The sequence below is a fragment of the Poromitra crassiceps genome (genome assembly GCF_964638095.1).
Source record: "Poromitra crassiceps genome assembly, chromosome: 1".
NCBI lineage: Eukaryota > Metazoa > Chordata > Actinopteri > Beryciformes > Melamphaidae > Poromitra > Poromitra crassiceps.
This window is the reverse complement of record NC_139623.1, coordinates 91326987-91346357: the sequence shown is the minus strand read 5'-3', so window position 1 is coordinate 91346357 and position 19371 is coordinate 91326987. Positions and strand designations below refer to the sequence as shown.

The 19371-nt window shown below is 43.5% G+C and overlaps 2 protein-coding genes across 2 annotated transcripts in view; both read left to right on the top strand.

Annotated features, from left to right (window-relative positions):
• The window catches only part of taf2 (TAF2 RNA polymerase II, TATA box binding protein (TBP)-associated factor), a gene marked incomplete at its 5' end in the record, with an annotated part of 57862 nt that extends 54674 nt beyond the window's left edge, over positions 1-3188 (top strand). The window contains 3 exons of the mRNA XM_083662391.1: positions 294-446; positions 808-910; positions 1062-3188. Coding sequence (XP_083518517.1) covers positions 294-446; positions 808-910; positions 1062-1360 — 555 coding nt within the window. The 3' untranslated portion in view covers positions 1361-3188. The remainder of the gene's footprint in view (positions 1-293; positions 447-807; positions 911-1061) is intronic.
• Positions 3189-6230: 3042 nt separating this feature from the next.
• Positions 6231-19371, top strand: part of enpp2 (ectonucleotide pyrophosphatase/phosphodiesterase 2) — a gene marked incomplete at its 5' end in the record, with an annotated part of 80604 nt that continues 67463 nt past the window's right edge. The window contains one exon of the mRNA XM_083633253.1: positions 6231-6351. Coding sequence (XP_083489379.1) covers positions 6231-6351 — 121 coding nt within the window. The remainder of the gene's footprint in view (positions 6352-19371) is intronic.

The window sequence follows — 19371 nt, the reverse complement described above, 5'->3', positions numbered from 1 at the left end:
AAATCTTAGCAGAAAAGAATCCTCGGGTCTTGAAAGATGAGCCAGAATCCTCAAAAAAACCCTCTGGCAGAAGCTACCTACAGTAAAAAAAAAATGGCTGGCAGTGAATGTGTTAAGTGATGAACCAACCCATCCATTGGCGGGTTGATTTCACTCGCATTTTGCATTCTTGAATTAATCCATCATAGTGTACTAGCAAGGGTGCAAAATGGTCTCGGACAGGAACTGTTACATGATCGGAAAGCCAAAAAGTAGTGTGCACTTATGATGTCATTTTGTCCACTTTGTGGCAGATGGATGAGGAGCCAGACCCTATTGCATCAGGGGTGTGTGGGGTAGGCATGAAGAGGAAGGCTGACACCCCTCTGGGCTCTCCTCCAGAGCCGGGACAGGTGCTGCAGCAACAGGACGAAGACGGGAGCAGAGGAGGACGCTACAAGATCAGGGTAAAATAATTCTGCTTCCATTTTCTGTCTGAGCTGCTCTGCTCTTGCCATCCACCCAAGAGTTTTGAATTATATTATTATCGTTTTGTGCACTTTTGGTTCACTGACTGATATCTGCAATGTTCTGTTAGCCTTTACATAATAGTCCCTGCTATCCAAAGAGATCACAAAGACAAAGTCATGTTCTTCTCTCTCAGTCTAAACATAGACGCGTATCATCAGGGACCATTTTGGAAAGAAGTGTTCGCACTTTCACATGTACATGCCTTGGATGTTGTTGTATTTGATATCCATAATCAACTCAACGTACAGGTGACATTGATTTTCATGGGGTATTATTTGCTTATTGTCCGTCTTGCAGTTCAACACAATGGAAGAGGAAGACATTGATATGGAGACTGTTCACGACAGCCAAGCCTTCATCCACCATCACCTCAATCTGCTAGAGAGACCCTCCACACCAGGTTAGAGCACACACACACACACACACACACACACACACACACACACACACAAAGTCAGTCTTTCATACGCCATCCCCTAAATATAATTTACTCCAAAGACCCATACCAGATAATACACACACACAGAAATCCATCCCCTCTCTCTCATTAGGTAAGGAGCCACCATCTGTGGAGCAGTCCCTGCTCTCCATGCCCGCCACCCCGGTGCCCTCCTTCTCCAAAGAGCCCACCTCCTCGTCCTCCAAGCACGGAGGAGAGCACGGCCACCATCACCACCACCACCACCATGAACACAAGAAGAAGAAGAAGAAGCACAAGCACAAACACAAGCACAAGCACAAACATGAGAGCAAGGACAAGGAGAAGGAGCGCGAGAGGGACACCTCACACGCCTACAGCAACAGCCCGGCCAGCGGCAGGTCCCTGCACTCGCCCTCACTGTCTGACTGAAGCTCTGATTTCAGTCACAGCTCCTCTCTGTGGACCGTTTACAATTGTGCCTCACCAACAACAACAAATAATAATCAGTAGTCGTTTAATTGCCGACACAAAATAGCACAAGTGGAAGCAACACATCTTTGGTTAAAATCTAAATACGCTTTCAGTATTTTAAATAAAAATACAGTTTTGTTTTGTTTTTTACTACAAATTGCAGTCACAAAAATGTTGCCAATTCTATCAGTGTAGATGAAGGAAGAAGCCCATTCATGTCTCTTGTGATGGACGTCACTGTTTTCCAAATGTCTTTAAAAATATGTGTGGGTTACATATTGGCGTCCATTGCATGGACCACTACCTCAGCTACTCTCATACTAGTTAGTTCACTGTTCGTAGGTGTTGGAAGCAGGATAGCTGATGTTGAGGTCATTATTCTGGCAGATACTCGTTTGGGGAAATTTTTGACGGACAAAAAAACCTCTGGAAACCTTAAGAGTGTGACTTATAAGAGTGTTGTAAAAAAAACTCAAACCTGGACTGAGTCTGTAGTGTCTTTACAGTGAGCCTTCCAGAGGCGGCCCTGTGTCCCAACACCACACACACTTTGCTTCTGCTCTCTACACCGCTTCCAGGCCGTCTGAGGCAAGCGACCACATACACCTCTCTCCACAAACAAACACACACACACACACACACACCCAGGGCGTCTGAGGCAGGCGACCACATACACCTCTCTCCACACACACACTCTTTCCCAGGCCGTACGTGTTTCCCCCACACAGACACCACTCTGGTGTGCCTCATCCCCACAGCATTCAGTAAGTGGCCTGTGAAGGGGAACTTTGATGGGTCGCGGTGTGGATTTAAACCATTCTGTTTTGACTGGACCTCCGGTGTCTTAACAGTTCATAACATCCTGCAAATTATATTTCCCTGTTTGCTCATAGATGGAAATTAAACAGAGCAACTTAACTGTACTGTAGAACTGAAAATTGTCATACTAATAACATTTTATAGCATATAGTTTTTCTTTTTATTATTGATTTCATTCATAAGCCATGTTTTAACTAAATTAGATTGGACACGGTTTCCCAAAGGCATCTATGGTGGGATTTACACAGGCACAAATGGTTGATTTTTAACACTTGGTAGCATAGGTCTGAGTGTATGATTCTTTAAACAGGGGAAAACACAATTAAAATGTGCCCATTGACATCAATTTGTGCCGCAAAGGGTTGAAAATCTGATGTATTTACTTTTTTAAATACAGCCTTCGCACTAATTTCATCTTTGCCTTGCCCAAACAGTGAAAATAAAATAACATTCATGTAACTGTTGTTGAAGTTGGTTAATCTCACAATGTATAGAAGTTGTATGGGTGAGAAAATGTAGTGGCAAGGGAAAGGGTTGGCTTTTATGTGGCTAAAATACATTTTCCTGCTGGCCCTGTCCACAGCAATGCTTTGCTTCCATGCTGGTACTACTCTGCTTCAAAAACTTTAAAGAATCCAAACTCCCTTTAAGGTACTTTGGGGAACCGCAGGTCCTGTGATTTTATGCTGAGATGTTTGTTATTTGTGATTTCCTTTATTCAGATTGTAAATTGCTACACTAAGTGTACAACATACTGTGTCCGCCTGTTCTGTCAGTGAAATGGGCTCATCAGCTGAGAGCTATGAGCCCTTGTTGGTTTTCATATATTTTGTCCACTTGAGTCTTGCAGGAGAAATGTCCATGAGAGGAGACATGTTACAGTAGGATTTAGGAAGTCCTATGCACAACTGAGACATGGTTTGTGCAAGGACTTGCAACTTAATTTGAGGAACTTGGTCTTAATATTTTGTACACTTGGTGAAAATTATGTTTTGGATTTTTTTTTTCATGTTTTAAAATTAAAATGAATTAATTGCTCCTTGTATTTGTGCATAAGGAAACACTTACTGAAAGAGGTACAATGTAGGGTGCAGGAGCTTGGGGTGGATGGCAGCTTGTTATGGCAGGTGAAGATGGTTTCACTGCAGACTGCCACCTCTGAAGCTGTTGAGTCAACTCACAGGGTGACATCGGCCAGACATAGTCGACGCTATAATGGCAACCAAGCAAATCTATTAACATAACAAAACAAGATGTATTGTTGTAAATAAGACCGTTACGAAATGGCTGGCCATTTCAACATGCAGTGTTTTCATCGGACAGCCGCTGTAGGTGTCGGCTCCTTTTACCAGGAGAACTAGCAGGGATCTCAACAGGAAATGAGTTAGATTTGCTTCAGCCTCTGTCGTGGGACCATAACTCACGTTGGGGGGGGGGGGGGTGCCTTGTGCTTGAGAGCAGGTTTTAGGTTCAGTATCCTGGGTTGACCCGGAATCCTTTGATCTACCACCCCCACCTCTCTCTCACACACAACTCTACCCCCACAGCTGGTCTGTACTGTAGGAACTTCCAGTAGACTGACCCACATTTCCTCTCTTTCTCTCCCTCTGTCTCTGGTTTCCATGTAGGTGCTGCTGTAATCATTGATGCCAGATTGGTGTGAGGCTAACTGTGATTTAAAAAAATTTTTTAAACGGGTAGATCTGTTAAGCCATTGTGAAGTTACAGTATGTTCCCACTTACTGCATGGTATTTTATTGCTGTGCTCCCCCCCCCGTTTCTCTTTTCCTTCTCCCTGCCTCATCATCTAAATCGCCGCCAGATAAAAGCCCTCCTCTCGTCCCCAAAACCAATAAGAATCCCGTGCGCTCCTTTCAGCCTCCTCCACTCCCCTGCTTTCTCCAACGGTCCTCCTCCCTGGTGGTCCTTGGGTTTGGGAGTCAGCATCACTCATTCTCCGACCTACAGCACAGGACTACATTCATCCTGACAGAAGAACATGTTGCTGCACGAACTGGTACGGTAAGAGCCCGTGTGTACCGGTTTGAGCTACGGGTTATTCGTCGCCGTGCGTAAATCCGTGCCGTGCGTAATTGCGCGCTTCTCCATTGATTACTGTATCATGTATCGTGCTAGCATTATGTTGCGGTCTCCCTCCCCCAGGAAGGGAGTACCAGGATGTCCTTAGCTCTCATTTAGTTGTCCCATATCCTCCTGCTGGTCATCATTTGCAGAACAATTGTAGATTCGCCGATCATTTTCAATTGGCGAATGATAAAACAAAACAAAAAATAGGCTATCATCAAAGGCAATTGTTATGCGGCTGCGGGTGGTCCTCATTCACTTTCAACTGCCCGCCGGTCAGGGTATGGAGCTATCGTGACCTTTGTTTGGCCTATTTTAAACAAAGATCTCAAAGAGTTGATCCCTTCGCACATGATTGCAATATCCTCTCTATACGCTTTTAGTGAACCTGCCATTTCTCAGAATGTCATTGTCATTGCAATGAATTTGGACGAATCACGTATTGTGAATTTGTTTTGGTGGCACTATGCCGCAATCCTTTGGCTCCAGCCTCCAGCCAGCCAATAATGTTTTTTTAAGCCGACTTCAAGATGAATGATGCGTTTCATGCATTTTAACGAGCAGAGTAGCTAGAGAAGCTCCCGTAAATGTGGTGGGTTGATGAAATGACACCTAATGCGAAACCATGGCAAGCCAAAAACACAAGGGGGATTTTCATTCCAGTAGTCAGAAAGAGCAAAACATGTAAAGGCAATTTGAAGTCAAGTTATTTCAATATGTGATCAGAAGGACTAATTATTAACATGAGTATGATTATGATGATGATTATTATTATTGTTGATGTTATTAATATTGTAACGGCCAGTGTTGGGGGTAACTCATTACAAAAGTAACATATTACATGTAATATATTACTTTTAGCAGTAACTCAGTAATATAACTTATTACTTATAGGATTTCAGTAATATTATACCAGTTACTTTGTCAAGTAACTCAAGTTACAAATTGAGTGACTTTTTTTTAAATCAAAGCACATTTAAATAATCTCCTAATCAAACTGTGTTTTTATGCAAATAACCACTACAGATGACAATAACAAACGAAAAGGATAACATTTAGAATTTTCTATTGTTTACACTGACTTCAAGGCGGTTGAAATTATTTTTCGAGATGGTTCCGGGGTGGCGATGTCGTTCTGCTACTGTTGTTATTACAGTGAAAGTAATGCAAAAGTAGTGTAATAAGTAATGAGTTACTCTACACAGACAGTAATATTGTAAAGTAACGTATTACTTTCAAATAAAAAAGTAACTAGTAATATGTAGTATATTACATTTTGAAAGTAACTTGCCCAACACTGGTAACGGCACAGGCGAGGCTGGTTTCGAACCCGAGGTCTCCAACTTACAAGCCCAAGACGTTAACTATCCGACCAAAGGGATTTTGGCCAAGGAACAACGTGCTGGCTTTATCCACCCAGACCCCGGTTCGCTACAATATTATTAGTATGATATTATTATTAGTATTATTAGTATTATTATTATAGATGTGACAGTGAATACAAGTCTGTTGAGTTGTTTGAACAAGAGCACGTTGTGCTTAATTGTTTCACTGTAAAATAAATGCTTTCTAATCCTTGAAATTCTCAAAAAGAGGTGACAGGTCTACTTATGCCTACTATATTTCCTCACAGTAAAACAGAGAAACAATGTTTTCATGAGCCTGGCTGCAAGGACAAGGCAAAATGTCTAATTTGGAGCATGTGCTGGGAAAAGTTTAAACAGCCTGAATCATGAGGAATAGATTATTTTAAATTGTTGTGAATCTTGTTCTCATTGGTTTATTGTGTTTGTCAGGCTGCTGATTGATTCTGCTGCCCAGAAAGTTGACTCACTAACAGTGAATTACAAATACACCCCATGACCTGTGGTTGGCCTGTGCAACAGTTACAGTGTATTACTGGTTAACCCTTTTAATGTTCGCCATGTTGTTGTTTCAGCTCGTGTGGATCCTGTCCATCCTGTGTGGCGCTGACGTATGTTTGGGATACGTCTACGACCGACCCAAACGCTCAGGAGAGGAGGCGCCGTCAGCCAGGACAGAGTGTGAGTACGCTGTGGGACTTCAGGCCTATTTGTTGTTATTGGAAAAAACGACAATCAAAAGTTAATTTCCATTTTTAGTCATAGACCTAGAAAATTTTACTGTCATCAAAGTGAACCGTAAATTAGTGGTTAGAGAGACCGTCTTTCAGCTGAATGACCCAGACTCGAGCCCTGTGTTGGCAAGCATCCGCCCTGCTGCAGTAACCTTGAGCAAGACAAGAGAATCTACCAGCTCCAGATCTGTTTTGTACCAGACCTTGACCTCTGACCTGTCTGAAGGAGGGAGGCAAGAGGAAAGAGAATTTCCCTATGAAAGTTAATAAAGGATCACATTAAAAATGCAAGTAGGGGAGTTGAATTGTAAAGGAGAATTCCTGTTTTTTACACCCCAGACCTTATTTCCAGCTTAAAATATGATGTTTTACTCACCCAAATATCTTTGGTTTCATTCTGATCCCCCTAGAAGATATTCAGATCTGAGTAGAGTCCTGGAACTGGCCAAAACGTTGTTCACACTGTAAATAACATATTTTCTGTCATGTCGCGGTTCATTATGGTTGTTATATAATTATGAGAACATGAATTAGCTATGTAACGAACCTCCGTGCTGCCAACAGCCTGCTCTGTTTGCTGTCCGAGTGTCCATCACATAGATAACACCTTCCGCTTTATCTCCCACTGCTGTTTGTAATCGATATATGGCCTTATTCCATACGAGCGGGAGTTTAATTGAATCGTCTATAATCTTGAAATCAGATCATGTCTATATGCTAAGCAGGCTGCTAAGCTACACAACACAACAGACGGAGTCAACTCTGACCTGCCCCGGATGTGCTTATATGTTCTTCTTCTGTGGTTTTCTCTTCTTCTTCTGTTACCAAACAGAAGCGTTTCTTCTTCTGAAGCACATCTGGGGCAGGTCAGAGTTGACTCTGTTGTGTAAAGGGCCACTTTGCCGATTTTCAACCAGCTTTGTATCATTACAAAATTAATAGTATTTATTCAAATGGACAATGGTTAACTTACCTCCAGCTTTCCTGGACTGAGAGCTCCCTGTTTATTCACAGAGCTTCCTGGTCCAAATTATGTCATTTGCTCCAGGAAATTCTGTGAATGAAGGTAGAGAGAACAATGATAGTGATAGTGATAGTAATAGTGACCCCATGGTAAAGCTGCTCCAAATTAGATCATTATGACATCACTTGGACTAGGAAGTTCTGTGAATAAATGGGGAGCTCTTAGTCCAGGCAAGATGAGGGGAAGTTAAACTTTCTGTAATGACAAAGCTGGTTGAAAATTGTCAAAGTGGTCTTTTAAGTATCAATTTAAGTATCATTCATTACATTATGCATGATAGTTTATTGAATATTTATCCTTCTGAAATGTAATCCATGCTGTTTTGCAGAGCAAATTAGACTTTTATATGTGTGTAAAGGTAACAGCACCCAGCATACCGTGCCTCTATTTCATTACATTCCAACCCCATGTATAACAGTGGAGATGAATGATTGCTACATCGCACACATGTATAACAGTGGAGATGAATGATTGTTACATCACACACATTATAGTATCGTGCTGCCTGCAGTAATATGAATGAGAACCACACACGTGCTTTTTCTTATGTGCATTCATCAAATCAATGTAATGTCGATTTTCAGAACTTTGTTCAATATACCCATCCCATTACACATGGGATCAGCAAAGCAAAACAGAACAAAAAAAACACACACATAGGCTACGTTTACCTTTATTTAGTGGTCAGAATGGCTCAGTGCAGGCAATGCACAGTGTATTTTGGACACATGTTAATGTATCTTGGCCAGGTGTGCACCGGACATGCCTAAAGCTATATGCTCCCTGTCCAAGCCAGACATAAAAAAAGAAAAAACCTATGATTTTTTTCTTTTTTTTAACGGACTAAAGTCTTGAAACCACTGTGAGCTTTGAGGGCAATCAATCACCCTGACCTCAGCTGGAGCGACATCCGTGCACCCATGGCTGTCTGAGAGATTGCTCCTCTAAACATGAGCTACAGTACAGTACATGCAATTAGGTGAGAACTAACTTTCCACACTGGCAACTGTAGCTCTGTAGGAATTTCTCAAACTAACGTATAGTTTTCTTGCAGGATTATTTTCTATGTGAAGTGTCTGCCAGTGCCAGTGCATACGAAATGAGCAAGCAGAGAGTGTGGGGTGGAGTGGAGGGAGAGGGGGGACAACGGATCACTGTGACCCTGCATGCTCGTGATTGGGCAGCCCGTGTGTGTGTTTTTTGGGGAGAGAGAGTGTGTTTGTGCAGCTCTACCTTGAGTCAATATTAAGAAAGCATTGGAGCTCATTTTCTGCCCCAGATTTTCTAACCCTGCCGGCAGAAAAAAGCAAGACTATGGTTCCCATGGAGAGATTGTCATAGCGGTGTGAATGACACCTGCAGTTTTTTGTGCTGTTTTTGTTGTTCCACGTCTTTGCAAAAAGGGGAGCTTTCAAAAACCTCCATTGGCATAGAGTCCAGAATCCAGAGTTTGGATGTGCATGATTTACAGCTTGTTTAACCGTTTGTTTCCTCAAGTATCGGATTGGTTTTTGTGGCAGATACTGGGAAGTGGTCAGAGAATGAGAGCTGTATTCATAGAGCTGGGATTTGAACCTGTGTAGCTGAGAGTACGGTTGTATGCGGGCTAGTTGGCTGAATCACCGGGACATCTCACCTCACACCCCGACTGTCTCACCTTTTCCACCGGCTGGGACGGAGCAAATAGGGTATTGATGTTTACTGTGCCCCTACACACAGATAGTACACTACTGTGCCAACTGGCGGGACACCATGAATAATTTGGAACACCAAATTCACATTCACACACTCAGAAACACACATGCAAAAACTCCTGTTGGCATCCCCTTGGTTTTCTCTGCTGGCACGGTTGTGTGTTTTTTTTCATGAGCGAGCGGACAAGGAACATCTTGTTAGGAATGTAACAGTTCAAGTCCTCTCTGGCTGTCTGTCTGTCTCTCAGATCTCCAGGATATCTTCATTTAGTCTGGGGGTTCTCAAACTGCAGGTCAGGGTCCAAAATGGGTCACAAGCCTGTGTCTTTTGGGTCCTCACTAGACAAGAGCACTAGTATGTGAGAGGACCAGTGACAGAATTAGCTCAGTTTGGGTCCTGGGATGAGGTTTTTCAGTGTTTCTCATGAGGGAATAGAACACAATGGCGATATGATATCTTGTTATAAATTAAATCAAGTTCATATCCTCTCTTGAACATCACAGCAAACAGTGCAATCAAAACACTAGACCAGGGGTTCCCAACCTTTTTCGGCTCGTGACCCTATTTTGACGTTGCTAAAATCTAGGGACCCGCAACATTCAAATTCCGGTACACCATAGATAATGTCATCAGTGACATCGTCAGTGATCTTACATAGTATGCTTCTTTTCCCCTGCAGAATTCTGACCTTAGTCTGAGAATTCTGACTTTAATCTCAAAACTCTGACTTTATTCTCAGAATCCTGATTTAAAGTTATAATCCCAAAGATTTTCATCTAAATAAAAAATAAACATCGAACAAAAAGTTCTGAAATTTGTGTTTGGTAGATTATTTATCTGTTGTAACAATGCTTCTTGGCAATAAACTTTATACCGTTGGAAAGCCTGTTTATTTCTCTTTTAAATGCTGCCCCATTTGTAAGGAACATGCTTTTGTGGAATGAGCAGCACAGCTGAGTATGTGGGTTGCGCTCATGAAAAATGTAACAAAATCTTCTCTGCCAATGCCAAACAGCTATTCTGCTGTTGCTGTTGACTCTTGTTTGGTGTTTGGTGGATTGGATGATTGAAGTCTATCAGTAACAAGGAAGAAACAAGACATATTGGCAATTTTACAATTTATTCATTAACAAACAGTCAGGAGCCTCAGTAGTGTGTGGAAGAACCATAAGCAGCCACAACAGCCTGTGTATGTAAGATGTAAGATTTCCATTTCGATTGAGACGTGTCTATCAAGTTAATGCTGGGGGTCAACCCTGCACAGCTGTTGCCAACACGTGGTATACACATTACCATGGTATCCACATCACCAGTCTGCACTGCAGGGAAGCCTTCATCACTGCCATCTGTTTTTTTACATGCTCCAATAAAATCGCAAAATTATTTTGGGAAGTTAAAACCCGCTACTTGTAAACAGGATTACTGCCAGCTTGCAGAATGGACTGGGAGTGTTCTTTCTTTCACTAGTAGCTGTTTCATGTCTGTAAGCTCTGTTCTGTCCTTGGTCTGTTCTGCCTTTTCATTCAATTTAATTAGAAAGCTGCACGAAGCAAGATCATTTATGTAAAAATACACCCGTCATATCAGTCTAAATCACAAAAGCCACTTTCACACATGAACTCCAGATCAGGTGAGGGTTGCTTCCCACTGAGCCTGCCCCGGATGATACGTGAAGTACTGTGTACCCTTTCAGACATGAGGCATGTTGCTTTCACACATGAGTTGCACCTCTGCAGAGTTTGCAAAGTAGAGAGGGGGCGGGGGCGGGGGTGGGGGAATTTGGGCATGACCACACAATGGGGAGTTGTGAAAACTAAAAATACATAATGGGCGATAATTGCCTAACGTTCACGGCATATAATCGTTTGCACATAACGTTAGTAATTAATTAAACAACCCTACAACTCATGCCCAGATGCATCGATTTCCTCGAGTCGCAAGCACTACAAAGAAAACAGGTCTTTGCTATGTTCAGTCCTAAAATGCATCAATCCTACTAGAATTATACAGAATACAGGAAGCTAGACGTTTTTACCTTCAAAATAAAATAAATGTTGTATTACTTAGTAACAAAAAATCAGAATGGTCGACTCACTACGGGTTAAAATTGACTTTTCAAAGGAAGCAGATATTCTTCCAGTTTATCTCTGTTCTGTGTCTTTCGCAACACACACAAAAAAACATTACACGTGGATTTACTTTATTTAATTGCCATTATTGCGAAGGTTATACCCGGAAGTTTTCGTTTTATACTGCCTGACTTGACGCTACTTGGAATTTGCGGTTCTGCCCTTGAATCTTCACAAACGCTGTGTAAACGTTAAATCAAAGGCATGAACGCAACCAGATCCAGATACCCTACCTAGCGATGTCCAATACTGGGAAGCGGGACGACCCTCGCATCCAAAAATGCTCATTAAATGTGTGTAAAAGGAAATCGGATCGGAGCCATGAGCCTTTCAATCCAGCAACATGTTGGCTGACGCACAGTCACACACGGAGCAGGTTTGAGGCGCTTCATTGGAAAAACTGAGACGGCATGATGTTTTTTTGCTCGCTCATTCACATCGACTATTTATATAATAATAATCTGTCACGCTGGCTTTCTGTCTCTGTCCTCATGCACTCACTGAGCTGGCTACTTCACGGAGCTCTGGAGGGGGGGGGGCAATCCGCCCCTGATAGTAGGCCTGGGGGTACACTTCCCTACGGCTAGGAGGAGGATCGCAGGAGCGGGCATAGCTCTCCAAAACGTGTTCGCACATACACTGCCATCCAAGGGCGCGGGAAGCTGGGTGCGGTGATGTAAAAAAAAAAAAAAAAAAATACAAGTGTCCAAATGTTCATGTAATTCTGGCCAATACTCCACTTCTGTTATAACATTTCAGTCTGGAAGATATCATCTTTATGACTAAAAGGCTATTAATCCGGCCCTGGATATATGGGAGGAATAGCAGGTAGGCTATCACTGTCCCTGATTCCTGAGGTTAAATTGAGTAATGCTGCAGAGAAGAGGAGAAGACACTGAATAATGACATCACAACAGTATAATCCTAATGTTAATTTAAAATTAAATATTCCTTTAAATATGGCTAAAAGTCCAAAAAGGGTGGGAGAGAGAATGAGGATTCCAACACAGCAGTGGGAGCAAGTGGTGACATGGAGGTGAGTGAGAAAAGGTGACTGAATAATGACACAACAGTCTAATCTTAATGTTAATATTCCTCTAATCTCGCGACAAAGTGGCCAAAAAAAAGTGGCAGCCGTCCCCCCCAATATTGAATCGGTGGCTACGGCCTTGCAGCACCCCCTACATAAAAGTACTTCCAGCCCCACTGCTGCCATCCGGATGCCCTCTAGATAACTCCTGAATTCCAGGCATGTGTGAAAGTGGCTAAAGTGAGTCCCTGATTGAGACCCCATAGATTCTTTCCCAAAATATCTGGTGTTGAGTACGACGCTTCTCCTAAGACATAAATATGAGATACCGTTGGTTCCCAAACTGTGGTCCGCTGATACTTTGGAAATATCACAATTTTGAAAAATTGCATTCAAGGGCTGTAGCAGGCTCAGTTTTAAAGCCAGAGGGAATTTTCTTGTATCATATGAAACTAGAAGACCTAAGGCATCGATGGGTACCAAGCATGTCATGCTAGCTTGTCAGGAATGTAGCTAAATAACACTGCAAATTTTGGCAAAATTTTGGCGAGGGAAAAAACATTTTCAAAGGGGCCCTCTTTTTCACAGCCTAACGTTGGCAGGTGTGTTCATAGTGATCTGAAGTTTGGTTTGGTACATAGTGATACTTGGTCTGAAGTTTGGTTTGGTACATAGTGATACTTGGTCTGAAGTTTGGTTTGGTACATAGTGGTACTTGGTCTGAAGTTTGGTTTGGTACATAGTGATACTTGGTCTGAAGTCTGGTTTGTTACATAGTGATACTTGGTCTGAAGTCTGGTTTGGTACATAGTGGTACTTGGTCTGAAGTTTGGTTTGGTACATAGTGATACTTGGTCTGAAGTCTGGTTTGTTACATAGTGATACTTGGTCTGAAGTCTGGTTTGGTACATAGTGATACTTGGTCTGAAGTTTGGTTTGGTACATAGTGATACTTGGTCTGAAGTCTGGTTTGGTACATAGTGGTACTTGGTCTGAAGTCTGGTTTGGTACATAGTGGTACTTACCCACTACTACCCATTACTACCCCTGATATAAACAATCAGTAACACTTTATATTAAGGTAGACATATTCACCATGAACTACTAGTTGCTAATTAGCATGCACATTACCGGTAGTCTGTTTATTAGTCATTGTAAAGCATTTAGTAATTCAAGTCAATAGAACTGGTGTGCTCTTAGGTTTTAAATACACAGGACATGATGTTAAACAATCCATAGTGCCAATGTATCAGTATCAGGTGCCCTCCCAACAGAGCATCAGTATCAGACAAAATGGCAGCACTCTTTATGGATATGCGCATTACGCCATGCACTTCCTCGGCTAACGCCTCTTTCTAATTGACAGCCACAAGTACACAAGCCAAGACCATGACACCAGCACAGCAGCAGCACAAAATGGACGTGGTTCAGCCTTCGCCTTTCCTTGCTGACGCGTTTCAACGTTCACCTCTCCTCAGTGCTGAGGAAGGCTGAAACGAGTCTGTTTTGTACCCCTGCTGTGCTGGATTAAACTCTTTGAAACTTGATTGTGAGTGCTGCCATTTCGTCTGATACATCACGCATTTATTAATGCCTTATTCGGCATGATCATATTCTACAACTACTAGGCCATTAACGAATAGTTTTCCCTCAATAGCCACCTAATTATGGCTTATTGATAGTAAGGAAGTTGTTGTACATGAATTACGATCTTAATATGCTTTGTTCAGTATGGGCCTTAGGTGCTAGTGCCACTAAAGCATAATTAAGATCGTAAGTCATGTCATGCACCACAATCGGCAAGTGATGTCATACCCACTGATGTGAATGACGTGGCATGAGTTGACATGTTTGCTCACTGGTCAGTGACGTTAAGGATGATGTCATAACCACTGATGATGTCATGTCATGCACCACAATTGGCAAGTGATGTCATACCCACTGATGTGGATGACATGGCATGAGTTGAGTTCACATGTTTGGTCGGTGGTCACAACCAAAAAAAGGGAGCCCCTACCTTGATGGGGGAGAGGAGGATCGGATTTTACAGAATGAATGGAAACAGTGGATGGAGAAATCCAGAAGGAGGCAGTAATGCAACATAAAGGATCCCAACTGCTATAAAACACCACAGAAGAAGAACAACCAAAAAAGAAGGGCACCCATGGCGCATCGTCTCCGAGTCTCCACCTTAGAAATCGAGCGCGCGCAGGACTTAACACATTGAGTGTCAGCCATTTTTTCATCCTGTAGGTAAGTTGTGCCAGGTTTTTTTTTGAGGATTCTGGCTCATTTTACAAGAGCCGAGGATTATTTTCTGTTAAGAATTCATGAACACCAATCATCTAAAAATAACTAATAGAATGTGTGCTTTCTCTGTCTAAAAGAGTTAGTTTGCAGAGTTAGTAGTTATGTAGATATTAGCCGTTGAGTACAGCATGGTTTCAGCGTCTGGAAATTTATTCAGAGATAAATGGCTTTTTGTGAAATCGATAGAACAGTCACTTTAACCATTCATTTTTGGCATCAGTAAGACCGTCAGACATTCTAAACAATAGTTTTGAACAGTAATTTCCTCCATAACAACAGGAAACACCCCTCTCATTCAAACTCCTCCCTCCGTGTGTCTTCTCCTCCTTCCTCCTGGCTCTACAGCGGGCGTGTCAGAAGCGCGTTGCTGCTGCCTGCCTGCCTGCCTGCGTGCCTGCCTGCCTGCTTGCCTGCGTGCGGACGCTCCTTGTGCGAGTCAAGATGGGCCGGGGAATGCGTGGGCGATGGGCAGATGTTGATTCTGGCCTTTCTGAGGTGTTTCAAAGTGTGTTTCACCTATAATCTATTTTGCAAATCGCTCTCCGCTCTCTGTGTGCTGCTGCCTGCGCGCGGCCGCTCTTGGGCAAGACAAGCTTGGAATGGATTACTGTAAAATCGCCTCGCCATTTCCTTGAATGGCTTGCTCCAGCGGCAGTTTTTTCTTTGATTTCGCTCGTCTGGGGGAGCACTGTCAACACTTAGTGGGTCGGTAAAATAGATTATACACATTCTCTTGCTCCAATAGTGATCTCGAAGATGTAAAAGTTGTTGATTGATGTCCCACCGTCAAAAAAAAAAAATGTTTATGTAAGACGAGAAATCTCGGCTCTGGCACTCAAGCGTTGGATTATGTAAGACGAGATACCTCGGCTATGGCACTTAACGTGTTAACAGCAGTATTTGGTGACTGCAAGTGTAAAACAAAAAATATAGATTATTCTTTCAAACACTGTTGTCACTTTGGCATGGAGGTACAACGCATTTACAAAGAGTTTTATAAAGCCTTATAAATGCATTATAATGTCATGTGAATGTGCTCATAATGCATTATAGACATGACCTTCATAGAAAGTGTTACCAATAATGGTGCTTTATAATGACTAAAACAGCCAATATGCTACTAATATGCATGCTAATAAGCAACTAGTTAATGGTGAATAAAGGCCCAATTATACTCTACGTTAAAGACGGAGACGGACAGAGCCTTCTGTCCGTACTCTGCGTTCGTTTCGTGCGTTTTCTGTCTGTCCTCTGAAAGCTTATGGATACGCATGAGACGGAGCAGAACCACACACACACTCATGGATTTGACTCTCTACTGCCCACTGGTGGATGTATTGCTTAACATGATACCAACGTGAAAGACGCATGGAAGTATGTGGGCAGTGACGATTACACCGTTTGAAACGGGCGCATTTATTTTCGTATTTATTTCTGTGTTGATAATAATATACCCAGCAGAGAAATCCATTGTTTCCCTAACAACAAACCTTGGGTTACCAGTAATCTGAAAGCCCTGTTAAACCGGAAGAAAAAGGCTTTCAGGGAGGGGGACAGAGAAAGAGCAAAGGTATTACAAAGGGAGCTGAAGGTGAAGATTAAGGAGGGGAAACAAGCCTACAGGCACAAACTGGAACAACAGCTGCAGCAGGATGGAGTGAAGCAGGTCTGGGCAGGCATGAGGAAGATCACGGGTCTAGAGCGGAAGGGAGGATTGCTGCCTGATGGAGATCAGGACCTGGCTGATGACCTGAATCTGTTTTTTAACAGATTTGACAGCCCCACCCCAACTTGTCCTTTGTCTGTGCTCCACTCCCCTCCTTCCACCACTGCACCTATAACCTCCCCTATATCATTTGACTCTTGTCAGGTCAGGAGGGAACTAAATAAACTGAAGCAGGGAAAAGCGGCTGGACCTGACAAAATCAGCTTCAGTCTGCTGAAGATCTGTTCTGGACAGTTGTGTGGAATTCTCACACATCTATTCAATATGAGCCTGCGGTTACAGAGGATACCCACATTATGGAAAACATCTTGTCTGGTCCCTCTTCCCAAAAGACACGCCCCACTGACTCAAATGATTACAGGCCTGTTAGTAGCCCTCACCTCACACTGCATGAAAACCCTTGAGAGACTGGTCCTCTCCTACATCAGGCCCAGGGCGAGTGGATATATGGATCCTCTACAGTTTGCATACCAACCTAACATTGGAGTGGAAGATGCCCTCCTTTACATGCAACAGAGGGCCCTTGCACATCTAGACACTTCTGGTGCAACTGTGAGGATTACATTCTTTGATTTCTCAAGCGCCTTCAATACAATCCAGCCAGGGCTGCAGTGTGAGAAGATGAGGAGGATGCAGGTGGAGCCAGCATTAGTCTCTTGGGTCAGGGACTACCTGACCTGCAGACCACAGTATGTGCGCCTACAGAACTGTGTCTCTGTAAAAATCCTGAGCAGCCCGGCGCCCCACAAGGAACTGTCTTCTCCCCATTCTTCTTCACATTGTATACACACACACATCCAATACAACTCAGACAGCTGCTTTCTTCAGAAATTCTCTGACGACTCTGCAGTTGTTGGATGTATCAAGGGAGGAGGTGAGGGGGAGTACAGGGGCAAAATCGAAGACTTTGTGGTTTGGTGTAACCACAACCATCTTTAGCTCAACATATCCAAGACTAAGGAGATGGTTGTGGACTTTGCGCGGAAGATGCCCAAACCAGCTCCAGTTACCATCCAGGGAACGGAGGTGGACCTTGTCTCCAGCTACAAATACCTAGTACAGCTCGACAACAAGCTTGACTGGTCCACCCTCATGGAGGCTCTTACGTTACAGGAAGTCCTTCCTATTACCTGCCATTAGGCTTTTTAATTTGCACAGTAAATAGACCGTATGCTGTGTATATGCACTTCCCAGCATATGTGTATATGTATATGTGTGTGTGTGTGTGTGTGTGTGTGTGTGTGTGTGTGTGTGTGTGTGTGTGTATGTTTGTATGTATATATGTATATATACTGTATATATATGTGTGCATGTGTATATATATATATATATATATATATATATATATATGTATCTGTGTGTGTGTGTGTGTGTGTGTGTGTGTGTGTGTGTGTGTGTGTGTGTGTGTGTGTGTGTGTGTGTGTGTGCGTGTATATACATACATATTTTAGTCATATGGGTAGTATGGCTGTGCGGGGTAACCTTTGTGTATATTTTTAAAAATATTATTACTTTTTTTTAAATATACATTTTAGTTTAGATACTGTGGCATCTCTGATTCAATCCAAGACACATAAAACAGTTTTAACCGCCGAAGCGTTGTTTTATTCACCAAAATGAAAACTCTTCCCTTATCGGGGTATGTCCATGAAATAGGTATAACTAAAGTAGGCTGGGTTAGCCTGGGGCCAGTGAGGGGGTTTGCTCCCCACCACGTAGCCAGGGCTCCGTTCCTCGTTTAAGTGCTCCCGTAACGTGCCTGTGGACGAGAGGAGAGAGGGTCTGTCAGGCAACATCATTTTATGACACGAGAATGTTTAGGGAGAGGAGTGGAAATCTGACTTACCGCCCGACAGCAAGGAGCGCTTCCACCTGGAGGAAAACCGGCCACACAGTGAGCTTCAGAGCGGCGTCTGTTTTTCTAGGGCCACTGATTGGGGATCTGTTCCAGCCGGGCGCTCTGTTCCTAACAGCGCCCGGCTGCTAGCGGTCCCACTGATTCAGGACATAATTGGGGAAGTACCTATCAGTGATGACGCGTCCCAGACAGCGTTTCTGTTGGGATCCCCCTGCTCTGACGTCACTGTGGTGGCTGGCTGTCCTCCTGCTCTCACCTGTCAGGGGGTAGGCTGACGAGACTCCACACATCCTCCCCCTAAGCTCGCTGCCAGTGCGGGGAGCTTCACTTTCCCCTGCTTCATCTCGGCGTGACATGGCGTCTGCGTGTGGTATCTCTCTTCCTGGTTTGTGTTCCACTTTGAACTTATAGTTCTGAAGTTCCAAGAACCACCGCGTTACCCGCTCATTTTTATCCTTGTTCGTCGCCATCCATTTTAGGGGGGCGTGGTCCGTGATGAGGGTGAATACCCTGCCCCATAGGTAGTAGCGTAGGTAGTGAATGGCCCACTTCACCGCCAGGCATTCCTTCTCTACGGTTGAGTAGTTTCTCTCATGTTTAAGCAATTTTCTACTTATAAAGGTAACGGGGTGTTCATCCCCATCTATTACCTGCGCCAGCACTGCTCCTATTCCTGTTCCTGAGGCGTCTGTGTGTAGGATGAATGGCTTAGCGAAGTCTGGGGCTATCAGCACCGGCTCTCGGCAGAGCGCCTCCTTTAGGGCACAGAATGCGGCGTTTGTTTCCTCCGTCCATTTGACATGGTGGGGCAGCTTCTGGCGCGTTAAGTCATACAACGGGGCTGCTATGGTGGCAAAAATTTTTACAAATTTTAAATAATATGCAATCAGGCCCAGGAAGGATTTTACTTGTTTTTTCGTCCTGGGCTGGGGCCAATTTTGTATCCTCTCCACTTTGGTTATTTGGGGTTTTACGCACCCCCGGCCTATGGTGTATCCCAGGTAGTTTGTCTCTGTCCATGCCAATTTACATTTCTTGGCGTTGGCGGTGAGTCCGGCTCGGCGGAGGGCTCCCAGCACCGCTTCCAGCTGTGTCATGTGCTGCTCCCAGCTGCTGCTGTGTATGACGATATCGTCTAGATATGCCGCCGCATAAGCGCGATGGGGCCGGAGGACTCTGTCCATCAGTCGCTGAA